At 39.4% G+C, this 21,991-nt stretch overlaps 1 protein-coding gene across 8 annotated transcripts in view; it reads right to left on the reverse strand.

Moving 5' to 3' along the window:
• The window catches only part of FNDC3B (fibronectin type III domain containing 3B), a 277,903-nt gene that overhangs the window by 83,239 nt on the left and 172,673 nt on the right, over positions 1–21,991 (reverse strand). For all 8 annotated transcript variants that reach the window (XM_005860876.2, XM_005860873.2, XM_014535302.1 and 5 more), the window contains 3 exons: positions 19,924–19,982; positions 12,155–12,306; positions 9,001–9,060 (listed from right to left, as the gene is read on the reverse strand). In XM_005860876.2, the coding sequence (XP_005860938.1) occupies positions 9,001–9,060; positions 12,155–12,306; positions 19,924–19,982 (271 nt within the window). The remainder of the gene's footprint in view (positions 1–9,000; positions 9,061–12,154; positions 12,307–19,923; positions 19,983–21,991) is intronic.

Here is a 21,991-nt window from a genome sequence, read left to right on the forward strand (position 1 = left end):
GCTTTCCACAGAGAAACAGAATTTATGTAGCGCATTCCATGGCTCTTGTTCTTCGCTGGTGGCCTTGTCCTGCCCTAACTATGGTCAGCATTCCCAGGGGATAATCACTCCAGCAGGGAACATGCCTCTCCTTCTGCTAGCGGTTCTCAACCTGTGGGTCGCGACCCCTTTGGCGGTCAAACGACCCTTTCACAGGGGTCGCCTAAGACCATCCTGCATATCAGATATTTACATTACAATTCATAACAGTAGCAACATTACAGTTAGGAAGTAGCAACGAAAATAATTTTATGGTTGGGTCACAACATGAGGAACTGTATTTAAAGGGCCAGAAGGTTGAGAACCACTGTGCTAATGGTAAGAACCATCGAGCCCCATTTAAAATAGGCAAGGTCTACTGACTGAAAAAATCTATGCTAAATAAGAAAATATCCTTATTTCCCAGAAAGGTCTCCAAATATACATTCTAAAAACGAACAAGTCACTCTCCAGTTGACTTTGTCTGGAAAAAGGCTAAAAGTAAAGAGTTGGTGAAAAGAGACAAGAAGCAGTGATGAGAGTCTAAAGTTTGGAGAGGCAGCAAAAAAGTACAAACAACAGGGACATCTTTGAATAACATTGCAAATATTTAGGTAGAAATATGTATGTTTCACACACAGAAACCGGTTCCTACTGCTGATTGCATCTCTAATTCTAAAAAAACAAAAACAATGTTCAGGTGCAGTTTACCAATGTGAAGAGTTCACTCCTTCACCTGGTACCAGCATTAAACACATACACTCTGCACATTAAAATAACTGGCTCAACACTCAACACGTGTGCCGGTATCTCCAGAAAAAACTCATACTGTGCTGTTACAGAACCACTCTCCTTTCAAAGAGCAAAAAATACATTATGTTGATTTTTACCATTTTCCTTTCTACTGTTCCCTTTTTAAAAATCCTCGCCTGAGGATATGTTTTTATTGATTTTTAGAATGAGAGGAATGGGAAGAGAAACATCAATGTGAGAGAAACATCAATTGGTTGTCCTTTGTATGTGCCCCAACTGGGGATCGAACCAGAAACCTAGGTATGTGTCCTGACCAGAATTGAACCTGGGTCCCTTCAGTCTTAGGGCCAATGCTCTATCCACTGAACCAAACCTGCTAGGGCAAGCCCTTAATTCTTTTAACAACCTTTTGTGAGTTCCCACTAAAGACAAGAAAACTCAGACTAGAAAGATGAAGTAAATTTCCCAATGCTACACAGCTAGAAAGTTAGATTGGCTGTGCTCAATTGTGGAAGTCTGACTGGTACACTGTATTGCCTGCTGTGCTCCCTCATCCTGCAATCAATGTTTCTCTAATCCCCCCAACCCACTTCCCCTCATTCTACAACATGAACAACAGCTAGAGAACATTATGGAAAAATAGATCCTAATTAGGTGTGTGATTTGCAAAGTCCTTTCTCCTCAAAGTCCATCACAAAAGATTTATAGAGGCCATCCACACAAGTCAAAAGTACTAAAAGACATACTAGTACAGGGTGGGACAAAAGTAGGTTTACAGTTGTGAGTAGTCAAGACACTGAGTTTATACTTGTATTATTATTTATTTATTATTGTATTATTTTCCGTACGAACAACTGTAAACCTACTTTTGCCCCATCCTGTAGTGGGCATGGCTTGAGTGTAGTGGAGGGATGGTATTTGCATGTTTCTCTTTTATTATATAGGATTATTTTCCGTACGAACAACTGTAAACCTACTTTTGCCCCATCCTGTAGTAATAAAATCCTAAAAGGTAAAATACATATTCACTAGATATTTGACTGACTTGCCTTATGGAGGACAGACACCATGACATTGATCCAAACAAAGATGCTTATCATTAGGATGCTCTCCACCTGACATGATAAAAGAAATGCTCTTTTTTTGCCCTTACTGTGTGTAGAAACAGGATAATGTAAAACTGAATGATAGATTTGGCAAGATCATTTCCATGCACCAGGTCAGCCTAACTGGGAGTTACTTACAATGAATCACAGAATGATCCAGACAAGGGGAGGGTTCCATCCTGAACTTTATTACATTAGAATGGCTTATAGGTTGCAGCTCATCCAAGATATGGGGGCGGGCAATGCAAAATAGTGTTTTTAAATATTAGAGCCACTTATGAATGAAAGGATAGAGGCAGTGATCATCACAAAGCAGAAAAGCAGACATATGCATTCCTAATGAAAGATCGTGCCACTGTCCATGATATTCTTGCCAGAAAAGTCCAGCCTGTATCTGATGAAGCCTCTTCTCCACTAATAGGAACACAGAGATCACAGTCAGCAGCACTGCCAGGACGCAGCCAGCCTGCTTCCTGCTGCAGAAAATTCTGCAGGACCAAAAACATTACCCCAACAAATAAATGGCAAAAGGAGAGAAAGAAAAGAGAGATGGATGGAAAACTCTTAGATTAAAAGAAATTTGCAAGAAATTAGCCAAAGAGAAGATTTACTCCATGTTTAAATTCCAATGACAACAAACTGAAAAAAACAAAACCCTCAATTTTAGGATAGCTGAAGAAATGAGAACAGTCTCTGGATTTTAAAGACATTAAGAAATTTATCATTTTTGTTTGTTTTGAATGGGAGTGTGAAAAAAGTCATGTGGTTTACAGGTGAAATAACATGATGTCTAGACTTTATTTCAAACTAGCTGCATGGGCTAGGAGGAGGAAATGAGGACACCAAGAAAATTGAAAAGTTGGGTGATGGGTATATGACAGTTTATTAAAACTACTGTCATTTTTTACTATTTCTGAAATTTTCTGAAATAAAAAAATAAACATTGAGCCAACACTGAAAAAAAATCTCGAAGACCTCTCATTTTAGAAAAGGAACCTCTGGCTCCTCTTAAAAACTAGCAACACTGAGCTGCATTCCTGCAAGGCAGTAATTAGATAAAGCTGAGCGCCCCTCCCCCTTCAGATGGGCAGATGCTGTCCAGCTCAGAGAACTCACATGCCTTTTACCAGCCCACTTGACTCACTTAGGTTCCCAGGAGGTATCTCAGTTTGCCATCACTAGGCACTTGGGAATGATACAATTGCAGGACAGCTCCTAAACGTTCACAATGAACAGTTGGCACCAAAGATCCATCCAGATAAGAGAGCAGAGGGAAAGGAGGCAGGGAAAGAGCCTGCAAAGTACTAACTGACTGCAATTAGTTATCTGGGGAGATCTGAACTCAGTCAAGTTTGTTCTTTACTTTTCATGAGATTCTTGGAGTCAGAAATCCATACTTATTAGGCCAGGGAAACGTGAGTGATGGGAGCTCCTGGCAGCCAGGTTGGGAGGATGACAATCTAGATGAAAGAATCTGATGGCAGAAGTAAAAATTTGAGGTAGTGGGCCCTAGCCAACTTGGCTCAGTGGATAGAGTGTCAGCCCTCCGACTGAAGCGTCTCAGGTTCTATTCTGGGCAAGGGCACATACCTAAGGTTGCAGGTTCTCTCTCCCTGGTCGGGGTGCATGCAGGAGGCAACCAATCGATGTGTCTCTCTCACATCGATGCTTCTCTCTGTCAGTCCCTCTCCCTTTCACTCTCTCTAAAAATCAGTGGAAAAATATGCTCGGGTGAAGATTAACAATAACAACAAAAAATTTGAGGTAATTGAAGATGGACAGACCCATGGGCCACATGGAGTTATTTTCCTTGTCTTTAAACTCTAAGTATGTTATAGTTTATTTAATTTAGGAGTCAGTGTTTGTCCACAAAGGAAACAGGATCCATTTTATATGGCAATATAAATATACAGTACCTAAAATCTGACATAATATTTAAGTATCATGATTACATCTGTCTTTTAAAACCGTCCAATAAATAGATAGCAACTACTCATTTTTACCAATAACTTTTACACAAAAGGGAATTCTCTGGAAATTATGCTATTATTTCCAAGAATGTTGCAATCATGTTTTCACATGATGGTGATGTGTTTTCTCCAAGTAGCATCATGTGGCAGGAAGGTTTGTGAAGCACAAGTAGTTTCCTAGGCTAAATAAGTCAGCAAACAGTTCCTTTTGCATTTATCCTAGCATAGAAAAATACCTTTTTCTAACAATATAATTAGCCTTGTGTTTGGTTTTCACATTTGTTTCAGTTTAAATGCTGGCTAAATATTTATGAAACAGGTGCTCCAAGAATTTCAGAAATTTGCTTCCAGCTTCTTCCAGAACATCTGTAACATACTAGGAGCCACGGTTGCTGGTCAATAACATGTATTTCATAACTCTGCACTGAGCTGGTCAACCATATTTTTGGAAATGTTTCATCACATAATTTTTCTGGGAAATGTTATGACATGATATCATCTCTGGGCAACTTCTTTGCCAAGTTGTTTATGCCAATGACTGGAAAACTGCTTCAACTTTCATCATAAAATTGCTATCCATTCCATCACTCAAATTCCTGATTATCCTATCATTGATAAAAATATAAATTATTGACTCCCACAATTAAATGATTATTTCAATGCCAGTATTGACTATAAAACTACCAATTAAAAGAGAAATATGCTTTTCCTTGTATATGTATAAATATTTATTTGCATAAGTGAACATATAAATGTTTATGTATAGAAACTTACATACTTCTGTATAAGTATTATAAAAATAATGTTTATTTATGTATATATAGATGTATACACGCATTGGATTTTTCTCATTCCTCCTCAACACACACACACACACACACACACACACACACACACACACCCTCTTGTGTACTCTTGTATTGGTGGTTTTATACAATACATGATACAATGCCCTATATGAAAGCACTGAATAAATAGACTATGACAATTACAAATTGATTCCTTTTCAACATTCAACAATATTAAACCAAAAAGAGCAATCTGTATAAGAACTGGGTAACAAATACAAAAGTAATGACTTTATTAAAAATCTAACCCAAGATCCAATATCTAAAATTTTGACAATCAACACAAGAGAGGAGTGTTAATTTGCTCAATCACCAGGGGGAAAAAAGAATAACGGTTGAATAGGTATGTAAACAATGACACACAAAAGTGTATAGCAAAAAGTGAAAACCTGAAATGTCTCAGGATATAATTTTCCATGTGGAATTTGGCCTAAATGGCATGGCAAGTGCCAATCTAAATAGCCATAGCCACATGACTTGCAGCATTGTCTCAAGGATGCCACTGGTCTCTTAAAAAATGATTTGCAGTAACAGTGAGATGGCAAAAAGTGAAGAGCTGTTCTTGCCTAGAAACGCACCAGGCAGTTCAGTGACAGGAGGCCACGACTGAGAGACTGCTGCTTCACAAGTTCACATAAATGATTGGTAAATTCAGACAATACTAATATGAGGGAGGAAAAACTGAAAAGGAGGAAAAGCAATATATAAAGATATTGAGGAATCAGTGTGAAGAGGATGAAATCAGAATAGCCAAACTGAAAGCAACAAGGATAGAGGCTCTAGGCCTGGCCAGCATGGCTCACTGGTTGAGTGTTGACCTATGAACCAGGAGGTCATGGTTAGATTCCAGGTCAGGGCACATGCCTGGGTTGCAGGCTCGATCCCCAGTATGGGGTGTGAGGAGGCAGCTTGATTCTCTCTCATCACTGATGTTTCTATCTCTCCCTCTCTGAAATATATAAAAAATATATATTTTTTAAAAAAAGAAAGAATAGAAGCCCTAGGTGAGACTTCAGTAGATGATTTGAGAAAGAAACCTTTCAGTCTATAGAAGACTGACTTGAATAAAGACTTCTGCATATCTTAATCAAAACATGCAATATTAAAACTGGAAGGGAAATGTAGGAGGTTTGGCACTGCTAAAATAAATGTGTCCATTTTCATCATTGGTTTCACAGATGTCCACCAGGGCAACACTTCCTAAATTGGTAATGTATATTGCCCATCCAATGTGGCTCAGTAGTTGAGCATTGACACATGAACCAGAAGGTCAGTTTGACTCCCAGTCAGGGCATACGCCCAGGTTGCAGGTTCGATCCCCAGTAAGGGGCATGCAGAAGGTAGGCGATCAATGATTCTCATCACTGACATTTCTGTCCTTCTCTCCCTCTCCCTTCCTCTCTCTGAAATTAATAAAAAACATATTTTTAAAATAAATAAATAAATAAATAGGTAATGTATAAATAAATATAGATGGCAATGAATATAACTGGTCATTTTGCAGCTGTACAGTAATAGAATTCTTTTGTAGCTTGTTATGGATATTTAGTGAGGAATTTATTTCCACAAAGACTTTTGAAGCCTTTTAGATGAGGATTAAATTTAAAAACTACATTTGAAGCTACTGTCTTGATCAAAGTTTACATTTCTGGAATTAAAACTTTGAGAATGTTAATTGAACTACACCATAGAAAAAAGATTTTGCTTCTTTTTGCCAGTGCCATGTATGATATATCTTTACCCCAATAAAACAGTGAGTAATATGTGCTCAAATGATACACAGATTCAATGAACCTGCATCATGAAGTCCCTTTTCTTTTCAGTGTGGGAAACCTGCAACAACCTTGGAAAAACACAACAAACAAAAACCACATTTATACACCTTATAGGTTTATGCTAGATTTGCACATATTTCACTTGCTCTCATACCATCTTTCTGAGGCTGGTATCATTATTATCTTCATTTTATGAATGAGAACAAGGCCACAGATGTGTAAATGGGTTACTAAGCACACAGCTTTACTAAGTGACCAAGCCATTAACTCCAAATTCCAAGCTCTTTCTATTCTGCATCATGCTGCCTTGCCAAAGCAATCCAAGGCAGAGGAAGCTAAATCTAGGTATGAGTTGGAAGTGTTAAGACTCTTCTCTAGCTTGAAAAATGAAAGACTGTTTAAGGAAGGAGAATGCATGAGCTAGATGGACTATAGACTAGGTAAGGCAAGAACAAGTCTGGGCTGTAGACATTTTTCTTAGGAGATAATTTTTTAAAATATGAAAAGAGATCACGAATTTTCTCTCTGGCAGGCAGATAGCTAGAACAAATAATAGTGGGTGGTGCCTCAGACTGCATGTGTGGTAGCAGGTGTGTGTCATATATGTCACAGTGTGGGGGGTCCAGATGTGACAGGAGAGAATCTGGGTCCAAGGCCTCTAGATGGTAACCACCTCATGCTTCTATTCTGTTTGGTAAATCCATTAAGTATTCCTTTTATCTGCCCAGAAGTTTAAGGTATTCAAAAGACATGGCAGTAAAAACAAAAAATAAAAAATAATTGATGAGCAATTTTTCAAGATTTAGCCTTAGTAACAGTGGTTAAAAAGAAATGAAGGGGAACAACAGACAGGATGGTAAATACAGAACCAACTCTTTATGACATTTAAATTTGTTTAAAAAGATACTATCAGCTCATGAATGAGCAGGAAATTAATAAAGTAAACCTTTAGTAAAGCAATAACAATAAACTGTTAAAAGATGGAGAAAAAAGGAAACATATGTTAACAATGACTAATGAAGAACATTTACATGGCTCCCTATACGGTGTTTCATTTTCTGGTTCACTGTTAAATCGACCATTTGACAGGATGATTAAACTATTTCTATTATCATCCCAGCTTCACAAATTACACAGATCTTTTTGTTTGTACAGACTATGTGAAAAGTTCAATGTGTTTGGGCTAAAGCTAATTGACTCAAAACCCAAAAAGTTTTGATTTAAACAGGAAGAGATGGTTGCAAAAGAGTTCATCTAAACACTACAACAGCTAAGCAGATGTACACTTTATGACTGAATATAAAACACCTTGCTCTTTTATGTATTAATTTAAACGTAGTTTTAAACACTTGTGCAGCTAGTACGATATTATAACCTGAGCTCAGCTCTACTATTGTACCTTTCTGAGAAAACTGTGACAGGGATTCTGTGTTTGACCAAAGTTAAGTTAAAACAGTCAATTCATGGCAAAACTGGCGCCTCCTGATAATTAATATATGTTCTTCTTGTTAAGCTACCCTGCCTCCACCCCACCACAACGAAACATGTGGTATGAATTAACCTTTGGAAAGTATAATAAAGGATGTGTGTTTAATGCTTGCAATTTTGTTACACAATCATTATATACACGTATGTAACTGAAGAAAAGAGAGAAAATGTTGTTGTGTATCCTATTAGATAAAATTACAATTTCTGGAGATAATTTTTTTAAATATGAAAAGAGATCACGAATTTTCTCTCTGGCAGGCAGAGAGCTAGACCAAATAGTAATTATTTAATTAACTTAAGCAAAATAAAATTGTGAATTGAAATTAAAAACATTTTTAATGTTATGGATCCCATTCAGAAATCTGCTTATTTGCAAATGGATGTATGGATGTATCTTTAAATAATCAGATGAGCTCTGTAAAAATCCTGATTATATTTCCACTTCACAGGTCTATGGTTGGCTGGGTTTCTTCCTAAGATTAGCTAGCCCTCCTTCCAGAGTAGTCACAGTAGAGATTCCAGAAAAATCACAGTAAGAGTTCAAGATTGCATATTCAGGTTCACTGTTTTGCTGAATCGGGTTAATTCTTACTTGTATTATTTCAAAAAACAAAGGTCTAAAGGTGTTCTTGAAATCTGGTAAGGTATTTGGGCATATGGGTTAAACATATGGTTTATATTTATGGTCTATAATGGTAAAATATTCATTTGTTTGCTAGAAAGAAAATATTATATATGAAACCAACAGTCCAATGGATTTTAGAAGACTATATCAAATAAAAATTACCTTTAATTTGAAAACTGTGTTCAATGTACCATCTACTTTTTTGTTGCCAAAAGCACTTCTGTGTACTCCCAACCATGATGCTCGATGCTCGAGGGCAGAACAGAAGGGCACTCAAGAATGAATGGATGACACTGAACCAAAGTGTTGCAACTTAGAGTTAGGCGAGGTCCACTAACCACAACTTTTAAAGGGGCACATGATTGATTTAGCAATCTGAATTCTCCAACACTGTTCAGTTCTCAGATCCTAACTCACCTCACATGATAATCAGTTGCTGGTCTAAGATCTTTCAGGTTACATTCTAATTCTTCTCCACTGTAAAGAAAAATCATTCATTAGTCAAGGATATTAGTTTCAAAAGTAAAACAGGTTTTGGATTTGGGTCTCACTGTCATGTACAGACAATGATTCAAGAACTATTATGTCTGATTCTACCACAAACCAGAAATAAACTTTCCCATTTGACATTATTATCTTTCTTAACTAGAAAATTAGATTCCTTTAAATTATGCCATGCAAAATATGGAAAATGGCTAGTTAAACTTACTATTAAAGTTCCACTTCTTATCACTTCTTCAAAGTAAATATATAAAAATAAGTAAATAAATAAGCAAGCAGGCACATTAAGATGACAAGATGAATGTAAATGTAAATAACGGCGCCAGCTGTCAACTGAAGGCAGGTCCCAGACTCACCTTGGCAGGAACCCCAAGTACCTCAGCTTCTCAACTATCCTGATGAAATCTCAATCTGCTTCCCTTACATATAAATGCCAATAAATAGCTGTTATATAAATATAAAACCATTAACACGGTGTCCCCAAAAATGTATGCGCACTTTGAATGATTACAAAATCAGTGTTTAATAACATACAGTTCATTTTCAAATTTTAAATGAATTTTTTTTGTCAATGCCTGTTTTCAAACTGATGACCATTCTGGTCCAGGCACTGCTGATAACTCGAAGCAATAGAAATCACAAGCATCAAGAATCATTTCATTTGATATTTGTGAGCCCTCAATTCATCAACTGTTGCCAGTACCATAAACTTTATCTTTTATGTATCCCCATAAAAAAGTCTAGTGGATAAATTTTCTTTGTTCAAAGCTTAGTCTGGCTTCACTCATTATTTCAAATCAGTTAAACCTGAGATGAGTGAAAATTGAGTTATCAGCTGTTGAAGTGTGTGGCCTCTCAAAAATGTATACACACTTTGAATAAGTATAAAGGCAGTATTTGTAATTCAATTGCGTTTTCAAACTTCCAGTAGTATTTTTAGAATGAATTTCCTTTGTTCAAAGTTCAGTCTGGCTGAAAAGAAAGAAAAATCAATTGAGCTATTAGCAGTTAGTGTGTATAGGCATTTTGGGGACACCCTGTATTATCAGAAGTTGCAACGGACACTCAACTTAATCATGAGGCAACAACATAAAATAAGGGATATTTCATTAACATTTTTAAAGGTGAGGGGGATGTGGAAGGGCATGACTGTATTCTTGAAGAAAGCCTGCCATAAAACCAAGAAATACCGTGGAAGTGTTCCAAATTAAAGAAGGCCAGAGAGACATGACAACTAAACGCAGTATCAGACCCTAGACAGGATCCTATCCTCCAGGGGAAGGAAATGCAGTTACACACATTACTTAGATCAACTGACAAAACTAGAAATGGATGACCAATGGATTAAAGTATTGTACCAGGGTAAATTTATGAAGCTGATAACTGCACTGTGGCTACTTAATAGCAGGTGAATCTGGGTAAAGGATGCACACATATTTCTTGATCTCTTTATTTTTGCTAAGTTTTATAAGTTTAAAATGATTTCAAATAAAAATAATTTTTTAACGCTATAAACTGGAGGCCAATTTCCACACTTTGCCTGAAGCACTATTGTTTGAACTGCACAGTATTTTTAAATATTTTTTTTTTAATTTGCTGAATTAGTGTAACATCAGGAAAGTTTACATAACAATTCAGATTTTTAGCATTTCTTGAAAAATAAAACAACAACAAACAAACAACAACAAAACACCCAAAGAATCAGCAAATCTAGGCCTGCAGTCCCTTCTGGCAACAACCTATTTTAGATGGAGATAGGAACTCTCCTGTTCACCTCATTCCCAACTTCTGCTTTTCTCACTTATGTTACCTGGCTAGCCCTTCTGGGCACTTGAGACTCTGGCTCCTGCCGGCAACGGTTATCTGGCAGTGATAGAATCTATCTACTTGGTTCTGGGGGGCTGGGGGAAATGGTGCTCTGTATTTCTTTAAGGTCTCTACCGATTCTGACTTTTCAAAACAGAACCAAATGGTTGTGAGCCAGAGGAAGGAGGTAGGATTTAATTTTCAGTACTGCAGGGGAATCACTCTGTTTTCTCCACAGGGCAATGTTACTGTCTGACATATTTCTGCAGTGTGGAGGCTGTAGGAGAGTAAGAGTGGATGTTGGGAGGCCCTGAGGGCATTTCTGTAGGCATCCCAGGAAGAGACAACAGAAGGACTCTGGGCAGCCAGAGGAGTGAGTGGCTATAGGCCTTGCTTCCCTATTTCCTCCCCTTTTCTTGGTCCCGAAGAAGACATCCCTCTGGAGCAAGTTAAGAATGAGGAACAGGCCGGACAGACACAAGGTCTGCACACTGACGCAGCAATGGAACAAGAGAGACCCCAGCAAATGGGGTTTGTGTGGCCATGTTACCCTGGCCTCCAGTCGTTCCAGGGCCACGCACAGGGGGCGCTCGCACACGTAGTTAGAACAAAATGGACTCTGATTTCCTGCTCTGCAAATGGACCAGTCCCCACAATTATAAAGAAGAAAACACTTGACCCTAAAAAACGTTTTTATCGCATTTAGAACATGGCTATACCCATCTGAATGGTTAATACCTGGGAGCCCCTAAAGCAGAAAGAGATAATCCCTTATTCTGTGTGCTAAATGTTTAAGAATTTAAGAAAGCCTTGGCATGAAATGCTTTACAGTAATTTTTGCTACAGGCTGGAAAACTATTGAGGAGGATAAGAATTATGGTGAAATTCATATAACCATGAAACCATATTGTAGAATTTAAAATTAAAGACTACTGAAAGGTCTGAGTGCATAACGTATGTAAAAACTAACTGTCATGCTCATGCCTTTCTAACAGACATTAATGGAAAATTTTCATTAATTCTATTCTGACAAGCTAACAAAATGAAATGATATATGTCACCAACACCAAATAGCACTACAATAGTAATTTCTGATTCATTACTGTAGACAAAATTAACTCTTGACATTAATTATCACTAGTTCTTAAAATGAACAATTTAAAGGAAAGTTTGAAACGCCTTTAAATTTTCCTTTGTTTTCTATTTTCCTTAATGACCCCAGTTTCACTATTTAGCAGCAGAGAAACATGAAAATGTACACTACCTGTAAATTATCTTGTATTTCCCATCTCGTCCTTTGTCTGATAAGGCAACCTCATAACTGTAGGGGAAGGAGAGGGCACTGTGGGGTCCGCAGGAAAGTCCAACAGGGGGAGCCCAGGACAACACAACCGCTCTTGCCTGAATATTAGAAACCTGAGAAGAAAAACAGGGACAAAAGTATTCAAATCCATTTCACATAAACCAAACACTTCTTCCAATAACATTTTTTGTGATTATTAGTAGTGGCATCAAACTTCCTCAGATTTAATTGAAGGTAAACCATTTTGTTTTAATGACGGCAAACAAAAGCTTCCTATATGGCGCTCTCTTGTCAAAGATCTAATGTCCAAAATATAGCTCCTGTAACATCCTTCCTCATAATGCAAACTTTCATCCAAGTCCTATGTAATTCATACCCAGTCCTCCAGAAAGTAAAAAGCTTGGTAATTTTTTAAAGGAAAAAAGCTGAATGTAAGATTTCAATGATCAGGATGCCCATCTCATTATGTGGAAGGAGTCAAAAAGCCTTGCTTGGTGTAGCGTTATCCTGCAAAGCTAATACAGTAAGTCCTCACTTAACATTGTCAATTGGTTCTGCAGCTTTAAGTGAAACGATGTATAATAAAACCAAACTTACTATAGGCTAATTGATATAAACAAGAATTAAGTTTCTATGTCATCTCAGCAACATTGCATAGGAACGATGTGAGGCTGTTTGAGGACCTCCTGTACCTTACAAATCATGCTCCTTTTAAGTGCTGCAGGCTCCCCGGATAACCCAGTGATAGGGGTAGAACCAAGGCCCAGGATGATGGGGTGGAAACCTGTGTGGAGGTGAACAGTTCACCTCTCCAAGTTCTGCTTTTATCCTTCTGCTTTAACCTCTGCTTCAAACTTCATTTGAACATAACAGTCTGAGACTCTAAACACCTCAACTTCCTCCCTTCACTTAGGACTTCTCTACGGCATGTTCTATACCATGTGCCAGCGTCTTCAGCAGGACGGAGCCCCAGCTGCCCACTGCCGCAACCCGCTCCCTTACAGACCCTGCGCTGGCTTCCTTCCCTTCCATCTCAAGTCCTCGCTCTGATGGTGCTTCCTAAGGCACCTCCCTACACACACTTCTTGATCTTGAATCTTTGTTTCAGAGTATGTTTCCGGAGAAACCCAACCTAATACATTGTCTAATTCTATAAAATAACTCTATGAACAGAACTTTAATGTTCTAATTTTAGAAAGGATATTTTGTTGCTCTCTGGATAACACTAAAAACCAACTACGAGTTCATACAGCTGCTAAAGCTTCATGTTCATATTTTATAGCTGTAGAGTATTAGGCTGTGGATGGATGAAAACTATACAGTCTCCCTCTTTTTATCTTCCATTTCTGACACTATCTGATCTATACAGAGTATTAAAATGTAACATAAAATTATTTAAAAGCATGAATAGTAAATATGGAAATAAACACTAAGTCTCTATTTTCATCTGTCACTCCTTCCATTTTTAGCAGAGATTTTTCCATATTATTTCTGGTCTGTGCAGATAAAGCATCATAATATATTTAACCAATTGTTTAATTAAACCTCTACTCACCCTTCAAGAGCCCAGCCAGGCCTCACTATCCCCAAGTAGCCTTTCCTAAAGTATTTAACCCATCATCGTTCCTCTTTTCTACAGAACCTTGTTGATATCTCTACTATTGCTGGTCATGTTGATGGCATTTGTCTCCCTTCCCCACTGGACTGTGGGACACCCTAAAGACAGGGCCTGGTCATATTCAACTGTGAGCAGTGGTTGCTTAGAAAATGTTTGTTGAAAAATAAAAATCAAAGGGAATAAAATAGTCTGAGTTTCTGACAGGGGATTGTAGACTAGCATTACACACCTCTTTAAAAAATCCGAGACACTGTTACAGAATGAAACTGGAGTCTCCAGATTAGCAATCTCTGTCCCCCCGTACCCCTCCTGTACCATGCAGTGGTGACACCCCTTCAGAATGCAGTCCCCTTGCAAAACCCTGTGACTTCAGTGGTGACACCCCTCCCTTCAGAATGCAGTCCCCTTGCAAAACCCTGTGACTTAGCTTTTGACTTTCTTGGCTTTAGCAAACTTCTTTTAGACCTAGTACAGATGCTGCCTTTGCTTATTCTTTAAACCATACTTCACCCTGTGAGGGGCTATGGGCATAGAGGGGATTAAGATTATGACCTCTACCTCAAGGAGCACCAATCTGGTGGAGAGAAACAGATGCGTGAGGGAACACGTAGCAGATACACAGAGCACACAGGGACCCACACGCTTGGACAGATTCAGGAAAAGTTTCTGCACTGGCCTGCCTGGCCCCCTGCTCAGAATCAACCACTGTTTCCTTTGTGCTCTGGCTACATTTTGCTGGTACCTGTATTGGGCGCTTTTTGCACTATAATTGTGCTTTGCTTGGCTATTTGTGTGTTGTTCCCCTAACTACATTTTAAGGCAGCATTTCTACCACTTGTACCAGAGTATTTTCTGAATTCCTTCACACACCATCAATGAGTAATCTTGAGGCACTAAGTATTATATTTGATTTTTTTAACTTAAAAAGAGATATTTTGCTATGAAAGTTCAATTTATGATTTAAAGGTGGCTGCTTAGGTACTGGGAAACTTTCAACTGTGCTGCTCTGCACAATTCCAGGAGCACAGTGAGCAGTAACACTGATTCCATGAGTGGTGGTGTGAAGTAACTTCATGTCACAGCTCAGTCAAAAGCACTTAAGATGCTGAACAAGTACCCATCAATTCACAGCCCTTTGGCCTATCTTTTCCATCAGCTCTTAAGAATGTTCTTTTTTCCTTTCTGGCTCGGTTAAATTACTTAAGCAAACACTTGAAGCATCAACTAATACTATTCACCTTTTCCCTGGATTCCGAGTGAGCCTTAAAGAGGAGACTGTCACCTGAACACAGATCCCTGTGCAAATGCAGTCTTCCCATAGGACAGCCTATCAGAAATGACTTCTGGAATTTTTTCCTCGAGCTAAGCAGCCAGCCTGCCACCTCGATGACTTCCATGGTTATGGGGCCAAACCCCTCCTGTGCGCCCTCCTGCCTCCCTTTCACCAACTCCTGGGCCTCAGGTTTCCTTTCTTCAGGCCGTGGAAGCTGAGAGAAAGAGGGCTTTGTCTCTACTAGAACTAGGAACTGGCTTTTAATTCAAGGCTGATGCCAGGAAATTACACGGTGCCTTTCAGGAGAATATCACGTAAAAGGGGATCCTCCACATTAGATCTGCATTTCCTCCAAGTGTGCAGGGAGGTGGTAACCTTAATGAGATTCAGGACTCGAGGAACTCAGCTGGGCCACGCCTCTGTCAGAGCAGCAGCACTCTCACAATCTCCTCTCCTGGTGGTGAAACTTTCTCAGAGCCGTGACCACTGGTCTGAACTGGGGCACGACTAATCTGATCATCACAATGATTGTCATGGCTGTTATCCAAAAAGAGGAGTTCAGAAGCCACAAAACTAAATGACTTTCCGATGTTTAATTATTCCACCATAAACAGAAGTCACTCTCTGTAATGGTGATTAAAGTGGTGATTTCTAATTATAAAATTATTGGACAAGACCCAGTGTGACATTTGTCTCGGCCCGTTATAGAAAAGGGTTTGTTGTGTGGGTCGCTAGTGTAAGTCTGCATAGAAGTTATTTAAATTAAACTGCTTTAAAGTATCTTGAAGGACTCATAGAACCACCATCGACTTCTAAATGACTACAAGTCATTCTTAGAAATCATTCTTATCTGCGTATTTATTATAGACTAGAGGCCCGGTACATGAAATTTGTGCACGGGGGAGGGGGTATGTCCCTCAGCCCAGCCTGCACCCTCTCCAATCTGGGACCCTTTGAGGGATGTCTGACTGCCTGTTTAGGCCCGACCGATCCCAAATGGGCATAATCCAAGACTGCTGGCTCCCAACTGCTCACCTGCCTGCCTGCCTGATTGCCCCTAACCGCTTCTGCCTGCCAGCCTGATCACCCCCTAACCACGCCCCTACCGGCCTGGTCGCCCCCAACTGCCCTCCCCTGCTGGCCCAGTCACCCCTAACTACCCTCGCTTGCCACCTGGTTGCTCCCAACTGCCCTCCCCTGCAGGCCTGGTCGCCCCCAACTGCCCTCCCCCTGCTGGCCTGACTGCCCACAACTGCCGGCCATCTTGTGGTGGCCATCTTTGACCACATGGGGGTGGCCATCTTGTGTGTTGGAGTGATGGTCAATTTGCATATTAACCCTTTATTAGATAGGATTCCAACTTGAGAACAGTTGTTGGTTAAAAGCATCTGTATGCACACATTCCAAAATGACAGGACTGCATCCTTAACTCTCTCCTTGTCTCCTGATCATCCCAGGCCATGTGATATGTAAATGATATTATTTGGATCAAAAATGCCATTTACTCTCATAAAGTTAATAAATTGTCACTGTTAGGTTTAAAAACATTTCTATGTAAGTTAGTAACTTCTAAATTTGGTCTGGTCTTTGGATTTAGCTATGTGGGTGGCCTGCTGATTCAATCAGGAAGTATGTTAAGGAAATATTACCATAAAAATATTGGCTTCACTTCTAAAGTACAATCATGACAAATAATAACACAAAGGAAAATTAAAAAGGAAAAGGTCAAAGAGATCATTATTCAAAGGGAAAAAGGATACTCAAATCTAGGGGTTTCACAGTCATCTGTTTCTATAATTCCTTACGTGCTAAGAACCTCAACTCTGTTTCTCTCTCAAGGAATCGCTTCTTCCAGGGACAGTTGTTCCTCTAGATCAGTTTCCTCACTTCTGCAGCCAACGAGGCAATTGTTTCTATAAGCTAAACATTAGCAGATGGAAACAATGCAGAAACCACAATTTCAGGTTACAATGATTTACATCTTGAAAATAAAGAGCCCAGCAGTATGTGGAAGATTTCATCTAGCACCACCATTGGAATGGATTAAACCATGCTAGGTTGGAGGTGGCTAGTACTAATAGAGGTTAATTCCTATATCACTTTGGATAATAACAAGCTTATTTCTCTGGAATAGTGGTGGCTATGAGTGCAGTCCCCAAGGCTTGTTAGAGTCTCGGGACAAATACCTAGTGTATTTGTACACTGTTTTACTCAATTACTAAATATTTGGGTCTTTACAGTATCTGGGTTTCTGAAAAGTAAATGACTTGCTTAATTCAGGATGCCCAAAATTCTAGGAAGATGACTGAAATCCACAAGTCCTCAATAGTGTTTCTACACATTAAACAAATCATCTGCAAAATCTCAAAGAAAAATATACACCTTTTATTTAGAGGTGTTGCCAAATGTGGCTGAAAAAAAAATTAAGAATAAAAATCCTTCATGCAACTGTGTGCTGAACTTTCTGCAGCTCTGCTTCTTCCCCTGCAAGGTGGTCAGACACCCTCCTTCGTATTCCAGAGTGTAGCAGGGAGCTTCACTTTTGCCTAATGATATGCTCTAAAGTGTAGAGAAATGCCCCGTACTCCATTCCAAGTACTCTATAGATACTACATAATTCACTTCTCAATCCTAAGTGGTATTATCCTACCTTTCCAAGACGCATAAACCTAGGCTCAGGGAGGCTAACTTACCCAAGGTCGCAGAGATAAATGGCCACGCTGGACCCCCACCCGGAGAACCAGATTGCAAGGCACCGGCCTGTCCCCTCCAGGCTGCGGCCTCTTGCTTTGGCACTGGGCTGTCCCCACATTCCAGCATGCTGGCTGAGCCTCCTCTGATGCTGGCCAGTCTTCAGGCATTTTCCTCACCTGCCAGAACCCAGCTGCAGCCACTGCAGTCTGCCATACATTTACTTAGCAAATATTTGTTAAGGGTTTACGATGTGCCAAGAACAGTGCTAGGTGTGAGGGACACAAAGATAAATAAGATACAATCATGAATAAAAACTTCAGACAGAAAGTGAAGAGAGGGAAGAAGAGAAAAGAAGGGAGGAAAATTGTGTAAACAACTAACTGGGCTGGGAAGGAGGAATGGACTGGCTCCAGGCCCAGAAGGTTTATATGGGTGCCAGGGAATGGTGTGGTAGGCAGAATGATCCCCTCCCCCAACCAAAGATGCACACATCATAATCCCTGGAACCTGTGAATATATTGCCCTGCAAAGTAAATGGTATCCGTGAAGCAGAGACCAACCTGGATTATCTTGTTGGGCCCAACTTTGTAAGTGAAATAGGGAGACAGGAGAGTCAGTGTCACAGAAGGAGACATGAGGATGAAAGGGGCCATGAGCCAAAGAATGCAGGCAGCTTCTAGGAGAAGCTGGAAAAGGCAAGGAGTCAGTTTGACCTGGAGCCTCTGGTAAGAAATGATTTTAGCCTAGTAATACCCTCTGACCTCTTAGATGACAATCCTGCCATATTTGCCTAACATCATAACTATATACAAAGAAGCCTGTCTGCCTACTTTGGTCTAAAAACTATCTATATATATAAAAGCCCAGCGACTGAAAGGGGACACAGATTGCTGGGAAAGACACAGACACAGTAAATGGAGTACGATGTATTAAATGCACACCAAGTACAGTGAAGCTGGGGCAGAACGCATGGTACTGAGTCCTGTGCAGAGTGTCCCACTGCTGGGTGGGAGAGCAATCAAGGAGTCACATTAGAGGAAATGATGCCTAAAAGGAGGTGTCTAAGTCAGAAAGCTCAGTTATCATAAAACCAGATTTCTAATAGGATATACTACCTTATTGACTTCTCTTTAGAACGGCTCTAGTATCCACCTCTCCTTGCCACGGCTGATGCCTCACCCTAATTCTGACTCCCACAACTTCTCACCACTACTAGGTGACAGATTCCTGATGCGGCTCTCTGGGTCCATCGTCCTCTCCCTCCAAAGCTAACTGTTTGATCATCCTGAGGACAGCCCTGATTACATACTTCTTTGCTCAAAAACTCTAAATGGCTACCTGCTCCTTGCCAGATTCAGTAGAGACTCCCAACCCAACATCAACACCCCTTTCCTCTACAAGCACCCCATTGTACCCCTCGTCCAACACACCTCATGCTTTTAGTTTTAGTTAAACACATCTACGTAGCTCAAGGCATGTTTGGACTCTTCTGTTAAAAAGCCTTAGTATTTCAAACACATGAAGAACCAAGGTTTTCCCATTCAGCTAGAAAACACACCCAAGAACTTGGCTCTCTAATCTCAGATGAAAGGCTGAATCAACATTTTGAGTTTTTCACTTCCATTTCAAAGCAGCTGGCAAAATCAAGCTTAAAACTTCATAATATCACCACTTCCACCAATTTTTTTTCTTGGCATTACACTCAATATTTTGGACTTATTTTTCTCAGCTAATATTTAAGTATCTTTTTGAAATTTACCTGGAAAAATACTTAGATTACTGAGGTTTTCAAAAATTATTACTTCATGTACACAGGTAAAAGGAAATTACTAAAAGAAAACAGTTCTGTAGACCTTAGGGTTGGGGGGGGGGGAGGTAGGGTGGAGATGTATCCTTGGAAGTTCTGAAGAATACCTAAATGCATTCAGGGCACCTAAATACAGGGGACATTTCAGTGGATTACGACTACACAGAAGACCTCTGTTCTATATTTTCATGCTCCATTAATAGCAACACTATTTCATAGTTTATGAATAATCTGCAATGGAAAGGGGCCCTTTTGCTTACCTACTATGTGGTAAAAGAAAAGCACACTTGAAATACTTAAGAAAGTGTCATTTATGCTGAGAAGTCCAGAAGACATACCTGTGGTTTCTCTATTCCTGAAAGAATGTCTTGCACCCTCTTTACTTCCAACTCATACTCTGCATGGAAAAAGAGGGGGAAAGAAAAACAGTTAATACCATTAAAAGGCAATAAGGTGGTCAAGTTCCTTCCCCAAGGCCTTTACCAAGGGTTATCATTCAGTCAGTTGCCTGCTACCATGAACTTTTGGTTCCATAAACATGATAATGAAAATCAGGAATAGGGATTCTTTAGGGTAGGGAGTTCACTGTGGTTGTGCTAACTAGCTACTATATTGCCTTACACATTCATGAAGTTGACTAGGTTAATACTGAGTTCCACCTAAGAATTCAACAGGCAACAGGGAATAGAAGGGCCCAAGGAGGAAGATACCAGCATAGCTGGAAGCTGAGGGCAAGAAAGAGATGAGTTTGAAGATATGGGTGCCAGTTCATGCAAGGCTGTGAGTTCAGGCTTTTGAGTTCAATTTTAATTCTAAGTTTGATGGGCAGCCACTGGAGTGGTTAGGTAGAGGGACTGCCATGATCTTATTTTGAGTATGAAAAGCTCTGCTTGGCTTCTGTATGGGTAATGGACATATGAAGGGAAGGTGTAAACAAAAAGACCAAACAGAACATTGTCATACTGGTTCAGGTGAAGGATAGAGCTGGCCTGGTCTAGAGATGGTAGTAAAAATGGTGAGAACAGGACTGTTTTTAGAGGTATAGGTACTGAAGGGTTGGATGTGACAGGCAAGGGTGACAGAATGAGAAGAATCAGGGATCAAAAATAATCCCTAGTTTTTGGATTAATCAACTAGAGGGAAGATGATATCTTTTATAAGATGAGGAAATGAGCAAGTTTGGGGGAGGGGCAAGAATTGTTTTAGAAATGAAATATGGAAAGTGCTAGGAGTAGAAAGTAGGTAGATTGTATTAAAAAATGGTAAATGATAGAATTTAAACTTAAGAATCTATTTTGCTACAGGAACCTTCTGACTTTCAAAATCTGCTTGATGGAATCTAATTTTGAGTTTATAGATTTACTTAACTGTTAAACCTAATTTATAAGCTAAATGCTAGAGCTATGAAATTACCAAGACATATGTCCTTAACTTCAAGATATTTCAAGTCTAGTGAGGTTGGGGGGTTGGGCAGGAGAATAAAAGCAACTAGTAGGCAATTACAATGCGATAGGTGCTATGGCAATGACAATCCAAAAGAGATTCTATAAGCTGCCCAGGGACCAACATGTAGCTGAGCTCTGTGGGCAAGGAGGCATTTGGAGGTGATGGGAGAAGCTGAACTAGGTAGGGAGTGAGAGGTCAGTAAGCCCAGCTCTTCAGAGGGCTGTTCATCCTCATTGTTCATGTCTAATCTCAATGCCACCTTCTCAAAGAATCCTACCTCAACTCCCACTGCTTGTCCCAGCCTCACTGCAGTCATTCTCACATTCTGTTTATGCCTTCCTATCAGTTATCAAAACCAAGCCTATATAAAGGAAATAAGAACTTCTAGTTGATACCACCCTAAACTGCAAAAAGATCAGTTCTTCATTTTTTCCCATGACATTCTGTTTAGAACATGATTACCTTTATTTTGGTGAGAAAAATAAATGAGCTAGTAGCAATATGATATTTTTAAAAATTACAACTAAAAGAAAATTCACATTCAAAAGACCAAATGTCACAAGCTCATTTATAATCCTGTATTTATGTTAAGATATAGATAATAATGGATCATACCCAAAAGTCAAAGGCGTATATACCATCACATTTTCTGGAAGCTCCTACCAAGGAAACCATAAATATTATGTATCTTAGAAGTTAATTATCAGGGGGGAAAAAAGCAGAGTTGTAATAAAGAACTGCTTCAGTTGTTAAAAACAAAACTTTCTCAATCACCGGTTATTCTAGAACTTGAAAGACCCATGGCTTCAAACTCACACATAGCTAGATACACCCAAACAGCTAGCTGAAGGAGATCACTGTCTGCTTCTGTGCAACTGACACAGTGAAAGTGTCCTAGAAGAACAGAAGCCAGACACTAGCCTTGAGTAACAAAGATTTAGCCTAGAACAGAGATGGTCA

This window comes from Myotis brandtii, unplaced genomic scaffold, assembly GCF_000412655.1.
Source record: "Myotis brandtii unplaced genomic scaffold, ASM41265v1 scaffold1423, whole genome shotgun sequence".
Taxonomy (NCBI): domain Eukaryota; kingdom Metazoa; phylum Chordata; class Mammalia; order Chiroptera; family Vespertilionidae; genus Myotis; species Myotis brandtii.